The following is a 22,678-nucleotide window of genomic DNA, read 5'->3' on the forward strand; positions in this document are numbered from 1 at the left end:
CCACCATTCAGCTGAAACTGCTCTCACAGACAGCCTGGGACCTTCTGGCCAGGCCTCTCCCAGGCCCCATTCCCAGAAACTGCAGTGTCACTACCAGCTCACTCCCTCCTTGAACTTCTCATCTGGCTCCTGAGTCTTCCTGGCGAGTTTTTCTCTAGCAGGACCGCCACGTTCATCAGGCTCTCCCCGCGGATTACTTGCTGTTTCTGCCCGTCCCCTCTGCCTGTGACTCCTCCCCACATGCAGCCGCCCTCGTCCTCTGCCATCTGTAACGTTGCACCCCGTCCCCTTGTTCACACCACCCTGTCCCTCTACAGCCCCCCAAGTCTCCAGTCGGCCTCAGCACCCCATCTGACCAGTCTGTCTTGCCCGTGTCCACTAGGTTAGCTGTTCGTTAAACGCCAGCCCAGGTCCACTTCCCCCTTCTCAGTGCGGCCCAGATCCCCCAGCACCGTCTCAGATGTGGCTCTCATGGTAAATGCTGGCTTTCATGCTCCCGTTCCTGAAATGTGCCAGTGGGATGCCAAGGCCAAGGCTAGTTTAGCTTTTAAAATCTCTGTGTGGTTGTGAGGGTAGTATTTGTGTATGAGGTGTGTGCCGCCTCCCTTCACTTTTCCCCAGATGTTTCAGTGACAAAGAACAGGTGTCATCAGTGTACAGACCGTTCTTTGTGAAACGCTGCCATGATGTCACCCACCTAGCATGTTCTTCCATTTCTGATGTTGAAATTTTTAGTCACCTTTTTGCTTTGACTGGTTGCAGGAGGTGATTCTCAGCCGTTGGGTTTCTTCACGAGAGAGGAGTGACCAAGACGAACTTTAACAATTCAACCTCAGAATTCTGGTTTACCAACAAATACTGTTGAGTCTCCTACATAAGCCAAGTTCTGAGTGAGGTAAAAAGTCCTCTTATGATAATCACCAAGAATTGAAAAGTTATCAAGGGGATGGCCCTCCCAGCACCAAAAAGCGATTCCTGTTTCAAAAGATAAACTGACACAGGAGAGAACAAAGAGTGTCGTGCTGGCCTTCAGACTCTGATCCTGAGTAAGGCGCTGAGCCTGACCGGTGCTGGGCTGTGCGTCTGTGGGCCTGCGTCCTCCTCCATTCAGTAAGGGCGCTGGGCTAGATGAGCTCTAGGAGGACTCTTCCAGCCGCAAGGAAACTCTGCTACTCTCTGATTTTACCTGAAAATGACAGTAGTTTACATTTGTGTGGCCCGGTACAGGTTCCCAAGCACTTTTGTACGCGTGCGTCTCCTGTTACTCATATCCGGAGACGAGATTTGGGGATTGTAAGACCCTGTGTGTCCGTACGTTAGATGGAAAAAATGATGAGTCTCCTCTTATCTAAGAACTTCAACCAATTACTCAAACACTTAAAAATCCACTTACTGCCTGTCAAGGAGTTCTGTATCATAAAGCCTTTTCAAAAACATCATTACCTAATCTTGAACTCTCAGTGAGCTCACCAATGGGCACGTTAGCGTCCAGTACACAACAATATTATACAGTATTAGATAAAAATTGCATCTTGCTTCAGTGAACTTGTAAAATAAAAATAGGTAGTGAAGTAATGTATGAAGATACATGATGAATGAGGTTAGCTCAATAAACAAAGCCTTTTTCAAACTGGTTACGCACCAGTGACGGTTTTGCAGGGCGGCAGGGGTGGAGGGGAAGATGAGCACGGGGGAACCAGCCACAGCCTGAGGGAAGCAGATGTCTGAGATCCGTCCAGTGTCCAAATTCAAGACAGTGGCTGCATTGGCACCGCATACCCGGAAGTGGACGGTGAGAGCTGGAATGTTCGTGTTCCCGTGACACGTGGTCTCAGAGCCCCAACGGCCTGAGATTCCGCCTGACGTTGTGTTTTGGAACGTGGTGCTTCCTTCCGTTCCCGTCATCATCCTGCTCTCACAACAGAAGCGTTAGATCTGCACGATCTACATTTTTAAAGATTTGGCCTTCAAGTAAGGGAGCTCCTATTTTTCCCTTTGATGCAGACCAGTAATGATCATCAGTTTGAAAGAGCTTCTTAGTAATAAGCCTTTTTGCTCTTCGTTAGCGAACATTTTTACTACCCACTCTGCCCTCACCAGGCTCCTTAGCAAAGTCAAAGACTTTGTTTTCAAGCCTCATCACTTTCTCAAAACTCTGAAAGTCAGCAAAAATTTCAGGCACCGTTTTTTCCCTATTTCATTTGTCATTTGTGGTGACGCTTCTCTCCACGCCTGATCAGTGCATCATATGCCTTGATGGTAACAACTCTCCCGTGAATCCTTCACAGTTCTGTCATCGTGTGAGAGCTCCACATCACATACTTTATCATCTGCTAATGTGCCTTCAAGGTTGTAGTGACCCCTTCATGTGAAGGCTACAGTAAAGATGTAGAAAAGCCACAAGACTACAGAGATAATTACTTGTAACTGAAAGCTCTAGAAGGATGCCCAAAAGCATCACCTTTAAACAAGCCTTGTAGGAAAGATTTTCCCTCTTCATGTACACCATCTGAACACGCTGCAGCGGGCCAGACACTCCTCAGCATTTCCCAAGGGCCCTGGGGTTCTGGAACAATGTACCAGCAAAGGTTTTGGGTTACATGTGCCTCACAGTTACCAGCTAAAAGCAGTATTGGCTTGTCTTTAGATGTATTATGTCCTGGCCCTTTTTTCTTTTTTTTTTTTTTAATGTTTTATTTATTTCTGAGAGAGAGAGAGAGAGAGCATGAGCAGGGGAGGGTCAGAGAGAGAGGGAGACACAGAATCCGAAACAGGCTCCAGGCTCTGAGCTGTCAGCACAGAGCCCGACGTGGGGCTCGAACCCACGAACTGTGAGATCATGACCTGAGCTGAAGTCGGACACTTAACCGACTGAGCCACCCAGGCGCCCCTGTCCTGGCCCTTTTTTCTTCCCTTCTGAAATAAATGTAACAGATGGCATGTGCTTTTAGAAAAAAGCTCCAGTTCAGCAAGATTGGAAATTCGCTGTGATAAAACCGCCTTTAGGCATGGCTGAGTTTCACTGGGGACATGCTGCCACCTCACGGAGCAGAAGTTGCTTCACCCACTCTCTTCAAAGCATGTTTTATGCGGTTCTTAAATCTCGAACCTTTGAGATTTGCTTTAAAACTGGAGTTCTTCACACACACACACCCCCACCCAGGTCTCCCAAGGCATCTGAGCTGCCCACTGCACCAGCCCGTGCCCAGTGGCACCACGCCAACTGGCCCCCCACCGTCCATACAGAACTTCACTGGCTTTATAAGAGCACGCCACACTCAAGAACGCCGTGGAACTTTGTGGAACCAACACTTTTTACAAATTGTGTTTCGTTACCCAGTGCAAAAAAAATAAAAAACAAAAAAGGAGGAACACATACGTGGCCAAGGTTATATCTTATAGGACCACCTTTCTCAACTCTCACTTCTGATTTTTTTTTTCCTAATAAAGGGAATTTTCTTGGGCCTTTAAAACTCCCCCCACGTTCATAGCACCTGGGTGGCCCAGTCCGCTAAGCATCCAACTCTTGATCTTAGCTCAGGTCATGATCTCACGGTTTGTGGGATCGAGCCCTGCCTTGGGCTCTGTGCTGATAGCATGGAGCCTGCCTGGGATTCTCTCTCTCCCTGTCTCTGCACCTGCCCTGCTTGCATGCTCTCTTTCTCAAATAAATAAACTTTTTTAAAAAAATCACTTACTTTCTTCATGGGCTTTTCCACTTCCCTAAGAGACTTTTTTACTTAATAAACTGGGAGAAATGATGTGACCATGCATCACACACCTAAACAGCACAAGCATCGGGGGGCCTATGGTCTGGGCACTCAGAACCTAAACAATTTTGCTGCAGACTCCTATACTCATTATTCTGTATTTGGATAGCCAATATACCTTTTTATTTATTTATTTTTTTGCATATTGTTATAGCAAATATTCAGATGGGGGTTTAAGATGGGGCAGACCCCTGTGTTCTGGCTTATCACACAACAGACTTTTTTTTTCCCAATATAGAAAGTCAGTTTTACTTCAACAACTATAGATAAATGAACAATTGAAATTGAAATTGAAAAATAAAAGCGCCATTTAAAATCATAACATAAATCATGAAATACTAAGGTATAAATCTTAGAATCACACAACACACTTTGGACTTCAAATAGTGGGAGCCTGCATAGGACAAAGGTTTGAGGCTCAGAGATGTGACCACCTCACGCCACTGCCACAGAGTACAAGCGGGGGACTCGACCCGAGAGCTCTCGGTCCTATTTAGCACCTTTACGAGATCTCCACATCTAAAGTGACACCAACCTAGAAAAGCATGCGAAGTCAGAAATGTGGCCCTGTTAGGGCCTGGGTGGAGGTTAGAACGGAAGGCTGCCCAGCACTGCCGGCAGGGCTGGGAACGTGCTGATAACAGCTGGCTGGTGGCCCCCCGCCTCAGTGTTGGGGTGCAGCCTGGGCCCCCACCAGGAACGTGCTCTTGCATCTGGTCTCGGCATAATCTTCAGGAGGTTGCCAGATTCCATGAGGATCGTCTCTGAACCCCACTTACGAACCTGGGACCACTGTGTGGTTCTTAACTTGTTATTAGTCTCACAGAGATAATTTTATTGAAGGTGAGGTAATGGAGTGAGCCTTCTACAAAGGAACCAGTCAAATCTCAGCCCTCTTTTCGGTTTCTTTGTAATGTTTGTTTATTTTTGAGAGAGAGAACAAGCAGGGGAGGGGCAGAAAGAGGGAGACACAAAATCCGAAGAAGGTTCCTGCCCAGGCTCCAAGCTGTCAGCACAGAGCCCGATGTGGGGATCAAACCCACAAACTGTGAGATCATGACCTTAGGCAAAGTCAGATGCTCAAGAAGCACTGGACATGTGATGGAATTTCCCCTCCCTTCCCAGGCTTGATGCAAGCCCACCAAGCTGGCAAGAGACCAAAAAGACACAATGTCAGTTTATTTATATTTAGAGCGAAGTCTGGGGTGAGAACCGAAATGCGTTTGTGGAAGTCAGGCCCCTCCTATAACATGCAGGTATGGCTTGTGCAGAGAAAGTGGAGAACTGAGGGCCTTCGGTGGCCAGAAGGGCTGTTCTGTCAGCACAATGAACTGCCTTACCTTCATCCTGCCATCTGAGGAGCCCACGGCTAGACTAGCAATGGGGCGCCGATAAATGGTTCTGCATTGCAAACTGCCCAGCCTTTAAGGCACCACCTCCTCAGGTTAGACTCAGTAGCTTACAGTTTTCAGGATTTATTTTTATTGTATTTTTATTTATTTTGAGAGAGAGAGCACAAGCAGGGGAGGGGCAGAGAGAGAGAGAGGGAGACGGAAAATCCCAGGCAGGCTCCTCACTGTCAGCGCACAGCCCAACACTGGCTTCGATCCCACAAGCCCTGAGATCATGACCTGAGCTGAAATCAAGAGCTGGACATTTAACCTAACCGACTGAGCCACCCAGTTGCCCCCAATCTTCAGGACTTTTAAAATGTTGAGACTGGCTGTCAGCACTTGCCTGGTCTCTTTGATTGGCCTTGGCTGGATGACAAGATGGCTAAGTCTCCTTGGTTTGGAGTCAGACACAGGTTTGCATCCCAACTCATCCCTTTACGAGCTGTGTGATCTGAAGCTGTTTCCTCATCTATAAAATAGAGTTAATGTAATCAGCATTCACATACAAGGGACTACTGTTCAGCCACAAAAAGGAGTGACGTGCTGGTACACGCACCGTGGATGGGTCTCGAACACCTATCAAGTGAAAGAAGGAAGTCAGATACACAATACCACCTAGTTTCTGATTCCAGGTATAAATCCGTGGAGAACACAGATCAGTGGGTACCAGGAGCGGTGGGGGAGGAGGACTAGGGAGCAACTGCTTGGTGGGTCCAGACTCTCGTTTATGGAAGTGGAGGTGGTGGTTGCACAACACTGAATCTACTAAGTGCAGAATTGTCCCCTTTAAAATAGGTTTATGTGATAAGAATCTCCCCTCCATGAAAAAAGTAATTAAAAATAATAATGATGCCCAGAGGCTTGCTGGAAGATTAAGTGGCTTGGCCCTTACAAGATGCATATTAGCATGCCTGGCTCATGATGGACTTCCAGTAATTTCCAGCTATGCTGATTCACTTGGGGAGGCAAGAGGAAGTTCTGTCTTAAGACCCACCATTACGCATCATCTTAAGGCAGAGATGTGTGCAGTCACTTACTGTACATTGACTCTTAGCTTCAGTTTCAGAGGCTGCATTTTTCCGACTTCATTCCCAGACTATGAGGGGAAATCCTCTACTGGCCTACGTTCTCCTGTAAGGAGACTCAGTTCTATAAAGTGATTCATACATTACACTTGGCGGGGATTAAACCAACATGAAAAATCTGATTACAGACTCAATAATTATACTATGAATATTAACCTCCTTAAAACGGAGGTCCATTTCTTTTTTTTTTTAATGTTTTATTTATTTCTAGGAGAGAGAGAGAGACACAGCATGAGCAGGGGAGGGTCAGAGAGAGGGAGTCACAGACTGAAACAGGCTCCAGGCTCTGAGCTGGCAGTCAGCACAGAGCCCGGCGCGGGCTCGAACCCACAAACCGCGAGATCATGACCTAAGCGAAAGTCGGACGCTTAACCGACTAAGCCACCCAGGCGCCCCATGGAGGTCCATTTCTAAAACTGAGAGCTATCTAATGCTTGATTTATCTTCAATCTTTTTTTTTTTTATATATAAGCTGAAAAAACTTAGTCTTTCTACCATCTTGTGTAATACAGGGATGCCTTACGAATGCATGATATGACAAAGCACATTTCTGAAACTTAAACTAAGAAGTAGAGTTTTTTAATTTCAAGGTAATTCACTCTTTTAAAAAATGAAAGGTTGCAAGCATTTAAGATTTTTTAGAATCTCTACATTTTCAGAAACTATTTCACAGGTAAATAGTCTTTTATTTTTTTTAAATGTTTATTTGTTTATTTTGAGAGAGAGCTAGGGAGGGGCACAGAGAGAGAGAGAGAGAGAGAGAGAGAGAATCCCAAGCAGGCTCCACACTGACATTGCAGAGCCCAGTGTGGGGCTTGAACTCACTGACCATGAGATCATGACCTGAACCAAAATCAAGAGTCGGACACTTAACCAACTAAGCCACTAGGTGACCCTCTTCCTAACCTTTAAATGGCACCTTCTGATAAAGTAGAAAGAGTGGAATTAGAAAAACCTAGGTCCAAAATCCAAGTCTACGCTCAGGAACCCTTGGGAGCCTTCCCTTATCACTCTGAGCCTTTGCTTCCTCGCCTGTGAAATGGAGACCCTGCAGCCGGCTGAGTGTGTTTTGCAGACTAAATGGAAGGGTCTGGCATGAAGCAAGTGTAATTTTTTCCCCTTTCAGATAAACCAAAAGTATAAGCACTGCCATAATTGTTTTCTCTAGGAAACGCAAAGCCTATTTTATGCCCTGGTAGGTGACACAGTGGAGGAGAAAGAGGTGACAGAAAAATAGTTGGAGATAAAGTGGTGAAGACGGCTCCGGAGATGGGGAGAACTTGCGCCTCCTGTGCAAGTGGAGCCAGAAATGGCCCTTGTGTGTTTTTTCTAAAATAATGCTTATTGGGTCTTCCTGGTTATAGGAGTAATTCCGTGCACGCCCTAAAGGCTTTGGGGAAATGCTTTGGGTGGATCATTATAGACTTTCAAATCCGTTAACCCTGAGCAGCTTCAGGGTTTATGACCTTGCAGTGAAAAGGAGCCCAGCAGTCATTGCGTGAGGTTTGAAGAGAACTGGATGTGTGTGCAGGGCAGCACTAGACGATGAGACGAAGAGGTGCATTGTGGGGGGAAGGGGGTGCCAGGGAGAACTCTTCTGGGAGGCAGAGTTGGTGCCAATACTGACTCTCCTCGTCCTTCAGGTAGCATTTAGCTGGTATGATAAGCTTTTTTTTTTTTTTATGTTTTATTTATTTCTAGGAGAGAGAGAGAGAGAGAGAGACAGCCTGAACAGGGGAGGGTCAGAGAGAGAGGGAGTCACAGACTGAAACCAGCTCCAGGCTCTTAGCTGGCAGCCAGCACAGAGCCCGACGCGGGGCTCGAAGCCACGAACCGCGAGATCATGACCTAAGCGAAAGTCGGACGCTTAACCGACTAAGCCACCCAGGCGCCCCGCTGGTATGATAAGCTTAATGGGAGCATTCTCAGTTCATAATTCTGCAAACCTGAGCAACATTGCCATCTCTTGGTGGTGTGTCAGTGCTTAATTTCCTTCATCAGGGGTGCAGTTTGTAAGGCGGTACTGTGATTCTTATGAGGGAATTTGCAGCCTGCTGAAGTGAAAGAAGAAACAGACTGACTACTGCCTTGTCACCTTCGGGTTGGAGGGCAGCCCCTAAAACAGGGACTGGAGACCGTGAAAGCTTTGTTTGAAAATCAAGGAATGCATCACCAAGAGAGCAGGAAATTGGCATTTTTAACACTTACCCTTCTTCTTTTATCTGATTTTTTATGACATTTATTTCCATCCCATATTTGAATGTCGATGAAAGCGAAATGTTTATTTTCTCCTTTATCTTCTCTAATGGTGGCAAATGGGTGACCCAGTTGCCGCCCACCCTGGGTACCGTTGGTTGATTTCAGGCTGGCAGGTAGTCCAGTGGTTATGTGCATGGACTTCGCAGTCAAACCTAGACCTGACCTCTGGTTTTTCCTACTGTGTGACTTTGGGCAAGGCTTTTCCTCAGTTTCCCTTTTCATGTGTAAATTGGGCATATTGTTAGTACCTACTTCTTGAGGTGGCCTTAAGGATTAAAAGGGAAGAAAGATTAAGAAGTTTACTCAAGTATGAGTCCCCAATACTCATTAATTACAGCTGCTCTGATCATCAGTAATTGGGTAAAGAACTGGACCAGAGAAGTAGAGTCCTAAAATGGTGTGTTAGGAGAATGCGGACAAATTGGAACATGTCCCAAACTCAACACTTGATTTGTCACCTTTACCCAGTGAAGCCTTTATGACTTCTTGAACACCGCAGAATAGTAGTCACGATTCTGTTGAAAGCAGTATCATATTCTGGGTGGGAAGTTTTGTTTTTCAAAGGACCTGAACTTATAAATGCAAATGTTGGTGTCCCGTGCATTTTTTTCCCCACTGAATTTTCCAAGTTCTGAAACATGACCCAAATGCCTCCTTGGAAAAATGTTTTAAGGATCTGTAGCAAGGTTTCTGAATATCTTTATTTTATTTATTTGTTTTTTTTAATTTCTAGGAGATAGAGAGAGAGACAGGATGAGCAGGGGAGGGTCAGAGAGAGAGGGAGATACAGAATCTGAAATAGGCTCCAGGCTCTGAGCCGGCAGTCAGCACAGAGCCCGACGCCGGGCTCGAACCCACGAACCGCGAGATCATGACCTAAGCGAAAGTCGGACGCTTAACCGACTAAGCCACCCAGGCGCCCCTGAATATCTTTATTATGAGTAAATTATTGACTCCTTGAAGATGGATTTGGTTTTTAGAAATTAGACATCATTTATTTGGTGCCATTGCTGGGGCATAAGATTGGATGTGGCTGTATATCGCATTTGGTCAAAAAGTGAACTCTGGAAGCAGTTTCCAGAGAGGAATGCTGAAACGTTTTGCTCCTTGGCTATTTAAAGTCCAGTGACTATTTGCGCATATAAATTAGGATGTGGTTGTTAAGTCACCTCATTTCTTTATAATTACCCCTCCCACTTGTTCCCTTGCTTCCTCTGAAGGTGTTAGAGAAAGAAGTCCACCTTTCATTGTATCCTTCCTGAATTCTGCATTTAAAGCAGACAGTAGAGGGGCTCCTGGCTGGCTCAGTCAGTGGAGCATGTGACTCTTAATCTCGGAGTCATGAGTTCGAGCCCCACACTGGGTGTAGAGGTGACTTCAATAAATAGATAAAGTTTAAAAGATAATAAAGTAGGCAGGGGATGTACTTTGCCTTGGCAAACTCAACACCCCAATCTCATGTCAGGTCAGGCAAAATGAGAGGGAAACAGAATGATGTGAGGAATTGCCATCCACTTTGCATATATGCTCATAAAGGCTAATTGAGATTAGTCTTTATGTTTTCTTAGATTCCAAGACCCTTGCTTGCTTGCTTTCCTTATTTCTTTCCTTCTTTCTTCTCTTTCTTTCACTCTTGCTGTGAGAAGACTACCATGTGCTTTTTAAATAAAAACAATCCAGTGAATTTACTTCATTAATTGTGTCTTGCTCACCTTTCTACAAATTCCCACTTTCTGGAGTCACACAGAAAGGTGAATTTGTTCAGCTTTAATTATAGGAATAGTTTTCATTGTTCTGTAAATAAAAATGCTGCCACTCTGCTGTATCATGGAATCTCAGTTTAAAATTCGAACCATTATGAGAATAATTTAGTTGTAATCCATTACAACCCAGGGTATGGGGCCTGGTGTCTCAGTCGGTTGAGCATCCGACTCTTGATTTTGGCTCAGGTCATGATCCCAGGGTCATGGGATCAAGCCCCATATCACACTCCATGGGGCCTGCTTAAAATTCTCTCCCTCCCTCTCTCTGTCCCCTCCCCCCAGCTCATGCTCTCTCTTAAAAAAAAAAAAAAATCCCTTATAGGGGCACCTGGGTGGATCAGTCGGTTAAGCAACTGACTCTTGATTTTTATTTTGACTCAGGTCATGATTTTGACTCAATTCGTGAGATCGAGCCGTGGGTCAGACTCAGTCTGACAGCACAGAGCCTGCTTGGGATTCTCTCTCCCTCTCTCTGCCCTTCCCCTTCCTCATATTCACATGCACACTCTCTCTCTGTCTCTCTCTCACACACACACACATACACACACACACACAATAAATAAAACATTTTTTTAAAAACAGGGCAATCTTTATTAATTTTATAAATTCTTATATTGCATTGAGTGGAAATTTGCTAAAAGTAAAGTCATACTAACCACAGTTTAGCCCCCGTAGAAATCCCTAGTGTCTTCTAACGGTAGGAAGTCCTGAGCTGCCCCTCTGCTGGCACACGGCACACTCAGCACACACCGCCCCCCTCAGGAGGGTCTGTCTCTTCCTCAGGACGGTCGGTCACATAGAAGCCATGCTCCTCTATCGCCCGGTAGAGGGTGATGTACTTGGAAGCCTTCCTTGTCCTCGGAACCACGTACTTCTCCGTGAACTCACCCTTGTCCAGTTGCCCCTTGCCTTCTGCGGTCAGAACGCAGTTAATGAACGTGAGGGTGTAACTGTAGCAGTTGTGATGGTCTTCTTCATACCTTACAAAACAAGGGTGTTGAGGAGGGAAGGCTTAGATTTAAAAGCTGCTCACGGGGCCCCTGGGTGCCTCTGTCAGTTAAGCGTCTGCCTTCAGCTCAGGTCATGATCCCAGTTGGTGAGTTCAAGCCCCACATCAGCTCTGTGCTGACAGCTCGGAGCCTGGGGCCTGCTTTGAATTCTGTGTCTCCCTCTCTCTCTGCCCCTCCCCTACTCACACTCTGTCTCTCTCTCAAAAATAAATAAACATTAAACATTCTTTTAAAAATTAAAAAAGGCTGCTTAGGAACAGGCCATGAAGCTGCTGAAGGACTTGCAGAGTTGAAATTGGGCTTTCAGTGCACTGGGCCCCTATGTGTCCGACCCCCTTGGTGACAGAGCTCCCAGAGGTGCAGTTCTGAGGGACGCTTGGTGGCTTGGGCCATGTCCACTTGCAACTTAGATGAGATAGGAGTGGACATGTCTACATGTGCAGACTCACATTGTACAGAAACTGCCAGCTTTGGGAGCTGACGTTCTAGAAATGGAGCTCCACTTCCACGTTTTAGGGTATCCCAGTGTCTAAACTTAGCTTAAGGAGAGCCTCAAAACAATTTAGCTTCACAAGTATGCTATATATCTAAAGTGTTGAGGGAGCAAGAAATTGAGAAATAAATTTCAAATTTGCTAAATCAAAAAAAAAGCGTTAGATATTTTTACATTTTAAACAATTAAAAAATGTTTAAGGGAATCAAATGGCTCTTGCTGTACATATTAAATGTTGAATGTGTAAAATACCTAGTCCAGTAACTGGAGTACTAAGCTATGGTCCTTTTAGTTCTTAAGATGCGGTGATTCTGGGGCCCCTGGGGGGCTCCGTCGGTTGAGCGTCTTTGACTCAGGTCATGATCTCAGGGCTCATGAGTTCGAGACCCACATCAGGCTTGCTGTTGTCACTGCAGAGCCCACTTTGAATCCTCTGTCCCCCCTCTGCCCCTCCCCCACTTACATGCTCTCTCTCTCTCTAAAATGAATATTTATTTAAAAAAAAAAAAAAGACGTTCTGCAGAAAACCCAAAGTAATGCGACCCCTGTTTAAACTTTGTTACAGGTACTACTAGCTTGGTACAGGCTCACCGTGAGCTAAACCGCTTAAGAGCCCTCCGAGCAGCGGTCACACGGGCGTGGTCCCCGCAGCCCCGTACCTCTGAGGCAGCCAGGCTCCCGAGGCGGAGAATTCTTCCAGGTACTTGTCCCACTGACCCATCAGTCCAAACATGCCAGGCTGCACCAAGGGGATGCTCACACTTTGCTCCCACCCTGCTTCGTCTCGCCGGACCCCGTGCGCGGTGTAATTATACACAACCCCTGCAACAAAACTGGAGTCACACGGAAGCCTAAGGGGAAACGCATCTCTGTCTAGACCCCGTGGGTTCAGAGGCTGAGCTTCCGGGGGAAGCCACACAACCGAAACTCAGGATGCGCTTTCGGATGACTGCCGCAGAGCAGCAGACCGAGAGGCCGCAGAATCTCCTGCAGGAGCAAGCCCGGGAGGCAGCCCCCCACCTGACAGGGAGCAGGTCCCAGGGCGGTGGAGCCTCTGCCTCCCGGGTGCTCAGCAAAGCTCTTCCAGGGAAGCTCGGTTCTGGCTCCACCTGTTCTTCCGCACCGTCAGGTTGGCCCCCAGGAAATGGAAACGACGCCAGACGCCAGGATAATCATCTCCAAATATTTTTTGTTCAAGCTTTCTATTTACAAATGGGTCTGTCTTCTTCCCCTACATCCGCAATAAATCTCCCCTGGTGGACTGGGCGGTAAATTTGCTCATGTGGGTAACTCGGAGTTCAGAAGTCCAGTCCTGGGTTTCTGTTCACTGGTCAGTTTCTCCCACCTCGAGCAGGTGGAGAAAGGCTGCCGTCAGCCTTGACCTGCCGGGCCGTGATCACAGCCTCAGCCGCCTGGCTTGGCTCACCGCCCCCAGGCCCCAGGCCCCCTGTGACTGGGGGCCCAGGCCCTTTTCCTGCGGACCGGATGTTCTACCCACCACATGCCCAAGAGATCAGAAGACCTTCCTCTCTTTAAAAAACCAACAAAACAGGCATGGTGATACTCTTGGCTGAGAAAACATTAAAACTTTCAAATATTTAGCATCATCAGTAGTACTAAGTTACTGTAAAGTCAACTATTTCTCTCGTGGGGGTAGCAGCCCCCACCTAACGGTACAGTATGAGCACCCAGGGGAAAGAGGAATTCCCCAAGTAAATGCTGTCATGATCACTTTTCCTCTAGAAATACCACTCTCCCCTAGCTGGAGATTGTGGGGACGTTTTAAGCTTTAAAAAACAAAAATCCGTGACGGTGCACTCACCGTTTGTGTTGGTTATTCCAACGTGAAGGTCAGACCTTCCATCGTACTCCCTGAAAGAAACACGTTTTGTGTTTTTTCTCATTTGCACACGACTGGCGAGAAGAGTCCGTATTTAAGGTAGGAGAACGATCATGGCCGGTGCCAAAACTTAGCATCAGTGGCCACGTGAGTGGAAGCAGTTTCAAAACTGGTTGAGCCAAGAGTACATGTGAGGTAGAAAATACCCCCCACCGGCCCCCAGCTGGATTTTCTTGCCCCCCACTCCCCGCAAGGCGGTGGCTGGAGGGCCAGTGCTGCTGGAGCATAAAGTCAGCTTGACTTGTCTGCCCAGCCGAGGGGCGCAGCGGGCAGCCACGTGCTGAAGTGGCTCCTCATTCTTTGCACCTGTAGGTGAGCTTACAGGCTGACCGGGGAGAGGATCCTGAGTGCATCTCAGTGGCTTCTACCTTCCAAACTAAAGGAGAGTCTTTTGGGCTTTAGAGCCACACCCACTTTTCTTGGAGAGCCCTTATTTCCTGAAATTACTCTTTACCTGAGACTGTTCATTAAATCTATGATTCCAAATGATTTAACCTTGATGTACAATCCCAGGCCGTCACTTACTAGCACGGGGACGTTAGCAAGTCACTTTCTCTCTCTGATCTCAGTTTCCTCATCTGGAAAATGGGAATATCATAAACCTCCTAGCAAGCTGGTTGCAAGAATAAAATACCTGTTGAGTGCCTGCCATGTACAAGTGTCGAATGAATCAGAGGTTATTGTTGGCTCATTTGGTAGGTGTCCAACTTCAGCTCAGGTCATGACCTTGCGGTCCGTGGGTTGGAGCCCTGCATCTGGCTCTGTGCTGGCAGTTCACAGACTGTGGCCTGCTTCAGATTCTGTCTCTCTTTCTGTGCCCTGCTCAGGTGCTCGCTCGCTCTCTCTCTCTCTCTCTCAAAAATAAACATTAAAAAATGTTTAATACTGGGGCACCTGGGTGGCTCAATTGGTTGAGCATTCAACTTCGGCTCAGGTCATGATCTCACGGTTCGTGGGTTCGAGCCCCACGTCGGGCTCTGTGCTGACAGCTCAGAGCCTGGAACCTGTTTCAGATTCTGTGTCTCCCTCTCTCTCTGACCCTCCCCTGCTCACACTATCTCTCTCTCTCTCTCTCTCTCTCAGAAATAAATTTTTTAAAAAAACATTAAAAAAATTTTTTTAATTTTAATACATAAATCAAAGGTTATTGTTAAATAATAAAGCTCCTTCATCAGACCGTAGGTTCCCCACTAAAGCGAGCAGTCCGAGGCTTTAAGATGACTGAGAACACAAATGGCTGCACCACCTTCTGAGTGACCCCCCAGGTCATCTCGTTGCAGCCACTTTGAGGGTTTTGAGACCCTCTGGGTTCAGAGGATAAGAATGAAGCTGAGCGACACAGTAAGAGTCTGACTGTGGTGCCGCACTTACCCCATGATCTACCCGAAGATCACTGCGTGAGCGTGTCACTGTGCTTTGTTTCCTGCCTAAATCCTAGGTGTTCCTCCTCCCCCCATCCTTCAGTTATTTCTCAGTCCGGCAACAGATGTTTATTGGGTGTGAACTGTGGGCCTGTCATTTGAAGCAAAAGGCTAGTAGCACAAGGAAATAAGACTGACAAGGTCTCCGTCCTCTTGGAGTTTGCTTGCTTCCAGTGAAGACCTTTAGTTTAACAAGTTTTTAATAGATAAGTGCTCTAAAGGGGAAAAAATATAGAATGTTACAGCAGCATGTCATGGGGGCAGTGGCAGAGCCACCCCTCCCCCATACAACTCTTGTGCAAGTTAAGAAAAGGTTTCTCTTTTTCTTGCAGATGCAGCTCTGCCCAGCAGGTTTTGCCTCCTAGGTATAGGGTGTACTGAGTTTCAGGACCCAAAATCACCTTGGCAAAGCACCTTTGTGCAGTCTACAACCTGTACAACCATATGTGGCAGCCCTGAGAGATCTTCACTTAGTTTGATGAGAACCTCACTGATTTCTTTGGGTCATTGAAGGCTCCCTTTTACAAAGTAGGTGAAATTGTCTCAAGGTGAATAGCGGGAGTCAGTCCTGAGAGTTTGGAAATTGGATGAGAGAGAAAGGAACAGTTTAGAAGTTGGCCTTAGAAGGTCTGGTGGGCAGGGGACTACTTAGAGTTCTGAAGGTCCTGGCCTGAGAGGTTGGGAGGGATGCTGTTTCAACACCACCACCTCCCTTCTGCCAATGCCAAGGAAGGCCAGGCCCATAAGGATCGCTACATCACAGAGTAAATAAATGCTTATTAGGGGCCAACCCGAAAGCCTGTCATGTTCTAGAGAGCAGGGCTGTGCCTCATTCACTGTGACATCCCTAGCATTTCCCACACACAGATGCTTGGTAAGGATGTGTTGAATGAATCAATGTTATAGTGAATGAATTCTGAACTTTAATCCCTTTATTCAAAAGCTTTCAGAATCCAGCCAGTTAATGTTAGCAAATTAGCACGAATGAGGGGCTCTCACGAAACAGTTTGGGATTTAGATACGGGAAAGGAAGTTTCTGCCAGTTCTGAACGGAGTATGAAAAGAATAGCATGGAAAGGAGCATGGTGGCTCAACTTTGTGACTGGTGCCTGGGCCATGTTTATCCGCCTTCTCACTGCCCCTCACCACCCTGCAAGGTCAGCAGGACCCTCATTTTGTGGATGAGGAACAGAGACTCCAGAGGGTCTGGAGCTGGTCTGAAAACAGGATAGGAATTGGGGGCTTTGTGGCACCACGGCCTGCACTACTCTCTCTGTATCCTTTGACCTCCAGGAAGGGTCAGGGATGCAAAACTCTGCACACTTTGCTTCGTTTCATCCACAGAAGGACAGGAAGGAAAGCAATTAAGGAAGTTGGTAGGCAGGGAAATAAATAGACAGATCCAACCGCCTTATCCCAAACCAGCGCTCTTGAGGGCACATGAGTATTGGGAGAGGGGAGGTCTCGAGGGCTAGGATGTCTCGGCATTAGGCCACAATGATGCTCACGAACACGCTTCCTAAAGCACGTGCCATCGTTCCTCAGCATCCGTGCCCTCAACACCGGGCTCATGCTGGGCTGCTTCCTTTGGAACTCCACAGGGACACTAAGGGGGTAAGGTCCTTTCCTTTGATTTCTGAAATCTTTCTTAAAGGCAGCTGGCATCCACAATTGAGGCAGACCAGCTCTGGTCTTCACCTTAACTCACCACCACGCAGAATAGTCTGTATGTGGCCATTCTTCAGGCTTTTGTGCAAGGTACCTGCTTGTCACAGAAATTACAGGCTCACTCGAAGTAAAGGAATTATTTTGACTGGAGTAGCTGCTGGGTCACTTTCCCAGTTAGCCTCTTGGCGCAAACTGTATGGGTAAAAAAAAGCTCCAAGCTATCAGTTTTCCTCTCTTACGATTGTATAAGCAGGTTTGACCTTCACATAGTCATATATTCTTGCAATTACGCTCTAGGAAAGTACCTACACCATCTATCTTTATGAAATGAGTAGATCTTCATTTTAGGATTTAATGCCAAAACACTGGCGAGATCCACTAAGCCTCACGCTGGGTAGTACGTGTTAGAACGTTTTGGGGACTACAACACAAAAGGAAAAGTTTACAGAATGCAATGTAACACTTAAGCACTGTACCTAAGAAACGTCCCTTGGGTCGGTCGGAGGAGGAAGGAACACTGTTCTTGGTGCCCATTGGTAAACGGATTGGAGATGCTCACAGGTGCTTCCTCCAGCTTCCTCGAGCCCATGACCTGCTGGCAGAGGGGGCAGCACTGGGGCACGCTGAAGCTGTAGATGTATTTCTTACAGTGGTTGAATTTAATTAAAGGCTTTCCAGCCTCTGCAGGGTGCATGACTTCCCCCTCCCGGGCAACCAGCGATGGCTTCCCGAGACTTCCTCTTCGTCGTTACCGGGCTGGCAAAGGTACGCCTCCCGAGGAACCTGACCGACAATGACGTCATTCTGATTGACGGCTTCGGAAGCCAAACCAAATAGGATTAACCCGTTACCAGACTGCCCCATAAACTGGTGTCTTAAAGGGCTACTTTTCTTTTGTGCTCACTGACAAAGGTTCTTTCTAGCCTTGGACGCTCTGCGACCGTCGACTGGCAGCTCCTGCTCATATTTAAAGCCCCACTTTTCTGTGAAACTTGCCTTCACTTCCCCGACTGGTCCCTTGCGCTGTGGGACTAGATTCACGCTTCTACCAGGGCTCTGATACTTGATTAGTCAGTCATTAGCCTGTGAGCTTCTCGGAGTTAAGAACCCACATTCACTTTTGTGTTTCTAGAATAAGTTATGTTGTTTTGATATTGCATAAATACAGGAATGAAATCCGTGGAGGCTGTTTTCCTTTGATGTTTTATATTGTAGAAGTAATCTTGCTCATAAAAAATTAACAGCACAGTTAGAAATGGGTGGGGGAACTGACTGGGAGAAGACATGAGGGAGTTTCGGGGGGGTCTGGAGCCGTTCTGATTCATGATCAAAGGTTTGATTGTATGAGAGTTTGTGAAATTTTTGTGACAATACCTCAGGCTGGACATTTTACTACAGGCGCTATATGATTCTTCAATTTTAAAATAATTTTGAGAAACTGCACAAAAATGTAAGAAAAAAAGGTAATGTCTTCTGTTCCATAACATTTATCCACTCATCAAATCCAGTTCCCTGAGAAAACGAATGTTACGTTAAATGAAAATTTCCATAGTTTTTAAAACCCTCACCGTTGTTATGCAGCAAACATTTGGAATGTGTATATTTTTCTCATTTTGGAAATGTATCTACAATCTACATCCTACCCAGATGATTGCAAATGAATCCATAGTTTGGTTGCACCACACCTTTTTTTTTTCTGTTAAGTAATCTATACACACCACGTGAGGCTTGAATTCACAGCCCCGATTGAGAATCATGCGCTCTACTGACTGAGGCAGCCAGGCACCCCTACACCGCACTTTATTCAGCCAAACCCCTATCAATGCCTATAGTTCCAGAGAAAAATCAATGGAAGAGGGAAGACACACAGAGAAGGTATCATGGAGGGTAAAGTCACTTCGGAAAAGCATTTCATAGCATACATTTAAGTAAATTACAGGATGCTGAAATGCAGAAAAATGCATAGTAAGTGTTAGTGATATGAAAATGATCATCTGACTCACAGAACTATAAAAGACCTCAGAAATCATTTCAACCATCTTCTCTTACAGGGAAGGCAGACAGGCTATGACTACATGCTCAGCTCAGATGACCAAAATCGGAGATTCTTCATTATTCATATAAACCACGCAGCTCTTGCTCGAGTGTTTGAGTGGCCCCAGTTACTGTCAACTGAGAATGTATTCATCTCCATGACAGCGATACCAAGAGGTATTTTTAACCTTATGAAAAGGAACTGATAAACATGTTTAATACACTAGCATTCTCTTTAAAAAAAAAAAAAGAGGCATCTTAAATCCTTTTTTACCTTATTTTCTCCGTTTCTAAAGTATCTTCTTATGGTAAAATAAAACATAGATATAGATGATTACCCAAAGCAAATGTATGGTTTAATGGAGTACTTTACTGGGAACCCCTTTTAAGTATCACGCAAGTCAAGAACTAGAACTTTTCTAGCCATCTCAGAAGCCCCTCCCATGTCCATCCCCCTCTCTTCCTCCAAAAGCGACCCCTACCCTCACTTTTATACTCATCACTCCTTCTGTTTCATTTTGGTTTCCTCACCCAGGTGTCATCCATAGATATTGTGGCTTAGTTGTATCCATTTAAACATTCTTGGTGTGTGTTTTAAGTTTTGGTTCCCTTTCCTTCCCTTCCCTTGATTTTTCTCATCATATGTCTGTGAAACATCCAAATCATGGGGCCTGTAGCATCTCCTACAGTCTGCTGTTTCTGACTCCTTCCTCAGAGCTCAGATCAGCACACTGCTCTGCCCTCCATACAGCTGGTTCCAGAGACCGGACTAGAGGGAGATCAGATCCACTTGACAAGACTGTGCGTAGTGCTGTGTTCTCTCACCAGAGGCACATCACATCTGGTCTTCACTCTTTTTTGCTCTTGGTTCCCATTAATCTCAGTGCCTAGAGATCCATTCATTCACTGGCAGTGGTACAGTGATGTTATTCTATCATGTTGTTTTCGTATATTAGCTGGAATGAGTGTATGAGGAGATGCTTCCCCTCAGCTATTACTTATTTATGCAGTGGTACAGGTATACTGGAAAGATCGGATATGTGCCTGACTCCTTATTCACATTTCAAGATAATGACGACATCTCTGACATACTCAGAAAGTGCCCAGTTAGTTTCATATAGTTTTATTCTAGTGTCACTTAATGAACTCTTAGATATAAACATATTGGTTGGCCTTCAACTCAATGCAGGTTTTATTCTTACTGAAGCTCAGACTGTCCCATATGGGCCTCTTTAATTGGCTCCTGAGTCCTTTTCACTTGAACTTGGTAGTCTCTGATGATTTCCTTGCTATCTAGTCCATCAAGATGTTCCAGGTTCATCTCAGACCTTCCCCTGAGCCCAGACCTGGAATCAGCCATTTCTCCAAGAAGCCCTGACTTCTTTCTTTCAGTGGGAAGTGGTATTTCAATCCCACTAAGGATGTATTGGTTATTTGTTTCTCCACCTTTTCAGTGAACAAAGTGGGATTAACAAAAAGTTCATCCTCACATGTACACACACACAGATAAAATACTTCATGAGTTCATACTGCTGTTTCTTTTTTTTAAGTTTGTTTATTTTGAGAGAGAATGCACAAGTGAGGGATGGGCAGAGAGAGAGAGAGAGAGAGAATCCCAAGCAGGCTCCACACTGTCAGTGCAGAACCTGATGTGGGACTTGAACCCACAAACTGTGAGATCATGACCTGAGCCAAAGTCAAGATTGGGATGCTTAACCTACTGAGCCACCCAGGCACCCCTATACTGCTATTTCTAATTTAAACTCAGGACTACAGGGTTTTTACTTACCCTCTTCTATATTACATTCCCATTTCTTTTCTTCCCCGCTGAAAATTTTGGTTCTTCAGGATACAGAGGATTACAAATTAGAATGTTCCATAATCACTCATTTGCTAATTCTCTTTTGCATATACAGCAGTCATGGGATAAAAATAGTAATATACCACCTCTGATTATGATTACTAAATAGAGTTAAATGTTGTTTTTGCATATACTCTCCTCATCTTCATTGTTTAAATGGTGTTTCTAGAAGCACCTTGGTGGCTCGGTCAGTTAAGCATCTGACTCTTGATTTCTGCTCATGGTCATGAGATCAAGCCCCATGTTGGGCTCCATGCTGAGCATGGAGCCTGCCTAAGATTCTCCCTCTCCCTCTCCCTCCCCCACTCACACATATGCTCGCTCACTCTTTCTCTCAAAATATAACTAAAAAAACATATGTATGTATATATATATACATATACACACATATATACATACATATATACACATATATACACACACACACACACACACATATGGTGGTTCTATGTCTTCATGGTCAGAGCATCTACCATTGTAAACAGTAATCCCCTTTAATCGCAACTAATGCTTAATTCTACACACAAACTCATATTTACTGGTCACTGTTTGTATTTTCATCACTCCTCAGTGATTATGGTTGTCTGAAGTTCATTCTCTAAAAGATTCCTTAGGGCTTACAAGAAGAGTATTCCCTAAGTTTTTGCATGATAACAATTTATCTCTGTTCTTCATACTTGGAAGGTCAGTTTTGCTAGATATAGAATCCTTGGCTCACATTTTCTTTAATGTATCATTCCATTTTCTTCTGGCATAATGCACTGCCATCCAAAAGCCTGATGACAAACTAATCTTCTTTCTCTCATAAGTCATGTGTTCTTTTTTGCCAATATGGCCAGATGGTGTTTCTTTCTTTTTAAGATCAATACTTTCATTACAATATGTCTTTTTTTTAATGTTTATTCATTTTTGAGAGACAGAGAGAGACAGAGCGTGAGAAGGAGAGGGGAAGAGAGAGGGAGACACAGAATCTGAAGCAGGCTCCAGGCTCTGAGCTGTCAGCACAGAGCTCCATGTGGGGCTCAAACCCATGAACTGTGAGACCATGACCTGAGCAGAAGCCAGATGCTTAACTAACTGAGCCACTCAGGTACCCCTACCTAACCTAAGCTTAGTACATTTGCATCATCCCAAAAAGAAAGCTCCTGCTTATTTGCACTCGCTCTCTACAGCTCCTGGCAGCCAGTAGTCAGCTTTCTGCCTATGGATTTGTCTAACTGGACGTTTCATATAAATGGAATCATACAATGTGATCTTTTGTAATTTGGCTTCTTTCACTTAGCCTCAAGTTTTCAAAGTTCACCAGTGTTGTAGCATGTATCTGTTTTTTATAATAGTACATTACCTCTTGTGTATCCATTCATCAGTTGATGGACATTTGGGTTGTTTCCGCTTCTTGGCTGTTATGAGTAATGCTGCTACAAACAAATTTCATACTCATGTACAAGTGTTTGTATAAATGTATGTTTTCAATTACTTTGCTTATACACCTATGAGGGGATTTCTGGGTCACATAGTAATTCTATGTTTAACATTTCGAGGAACTACCAAGCGTTTTTTTTTTCAAAATGGCTGCATCAGTTGGCATGCCCATCAGCAATGTATGATGGTTCCAATTTCTCCACATCCCCAGCTCTTGCTATTGTCTGTATTTCTTATTTTCACCATCCTAGGGGTTTTGAAGTGGTACCTCTTCAACTAATGACTAATGATGTTGAACATTATTTCATGTGCCTACGGGCCATTTGTATGTCTTCTTTGGAGTAATGTTTATACAAATCCTGTAATTAAAAATTAATAGTGGATTATCTTTTTATTTTTGATTCACAAGAGCTCTTTATATATTCTGGATATACATTCTATATATTTTAAATATTACCTTTTCATTTTCATGATGGTGCTATTTGAGACAAATTTTTAAATTATTTTTGTTGAGGGGTCCCTGGGTGGCTCAATCGGTTAAGCGTCCAACTTCGACTCAGGTCATTATCTCATGGTTCGTGGGTTCAAGCCCCATGTT

The 22,678-nt window shown here is 45.2% G+C and overlaps 2 protein-coding genes across 6 annotated transcripts in view; one reads left to right on the forward strand and one right to left on the reverse strand.

The window, feature by feature from the left end:
• TSEN2 (tRNA splicing endonuclease subunit 2) overlaps positions 1–3,693 on the forward strand; it is a 47,635-nt gene extending 43,942 nt beyond the window's left edge. For all 3 annotated transcript variants that reach the window (XM_077751593.1, XM_077751592.1, XM_077751594.1), the window contains one exon: positions 763–3,693. In XM_077751593.1, the coding sequence (XP_077607719.1) occupies positions 763–822 (60 nt within the window). In that variant the 3' untranslated portion in view covers positions 823–3,693. The remainder of the gene's footprint in view (positions 1–762) is intronic.
• A 7,165-nt stretch (positions 3,694–10,858) lies between these two features.
• MKRN2OS (MKRN2 opposite strand) lies at positions 10,859–17,492 on the reverse strand. 3 transcript variants are annotated; one of them, XM_077751595.1, is made up of 4 exons: positions 17,240–17,492; positions 13,597–13,646; positions 12,434–12,596; positions 10,859–11,251 (listed from the first exon to the last, which is right to left on the reverse strand). In XM_077751595.1, the coding sequence occupies exons 1-4, from the start codon at positions 17,455–17,457 to the stop codon at positions 11,011–11,013; spliced, it is 672 nt and encodes a 223-aa protein (XP_077607721.1). In that variant the 5' UTR covers positions 17,458–17,492; the 3' UTR covers positions 10,859–11,010. The 3 variants fall into 3 exon arrangements, with proteins under 3 accessions (XP_077607721.1, XP_077607723.1, XP_077607722.1); XM_077751597.1 differs by lacking the exon at positions 17,240–17,492 and adding an exon at positions 15,046–15,108; XM_077751596.1 differs by lacking the exon at positions 13,597–13,646 and having other exon boundaries at positions 17,240–17,387.
• Positions 17,493–22,678: the final 5,186 nt, after the last annotated feature.

The sequence above is a fragment of the Crocuta crocuta genome, unplaced genomic scaffold (assembly GCF_008692635.1).
Source record: "Crocuta crocuta isolate KB4526 unplaced genomic scaffold, BGI_CrCroc_1.0 scaffold69-1, whole genome shotgun sequence".
NCBI classification, from domain to species: Eukaryota; Metazoa; Chordata; class Mammalia; order Carnivora; family Hyaenidae; genus Crocuta; species Crocuta crocuta.

Excerpts from the sequence above, each read along its gene's own strand:
- MKRN2OS (XM_077751595.1), bottom strand. The coding sequence starts at position 17,457 with ATGCACCCTGCAGAGGCTGGAAAGCCTTTAATTAAATTCAACCACTGT. Across the intron at positions 13,647-17,239 it reads ACCCAAGGGACGTTTCTTAG|GGAGTACGATGGAAGGTCTG; the intron begins GTACAGTGCTTA and ends TGTTTCTTTCAG. Across the intron at positions 12,597-13,596 it reads TGGAATAACCAACACAAACG|GGGTTGTGTATAATTACACC; the intron begins GTGAGTGCACCG and ends GTTTTGTTGCAG.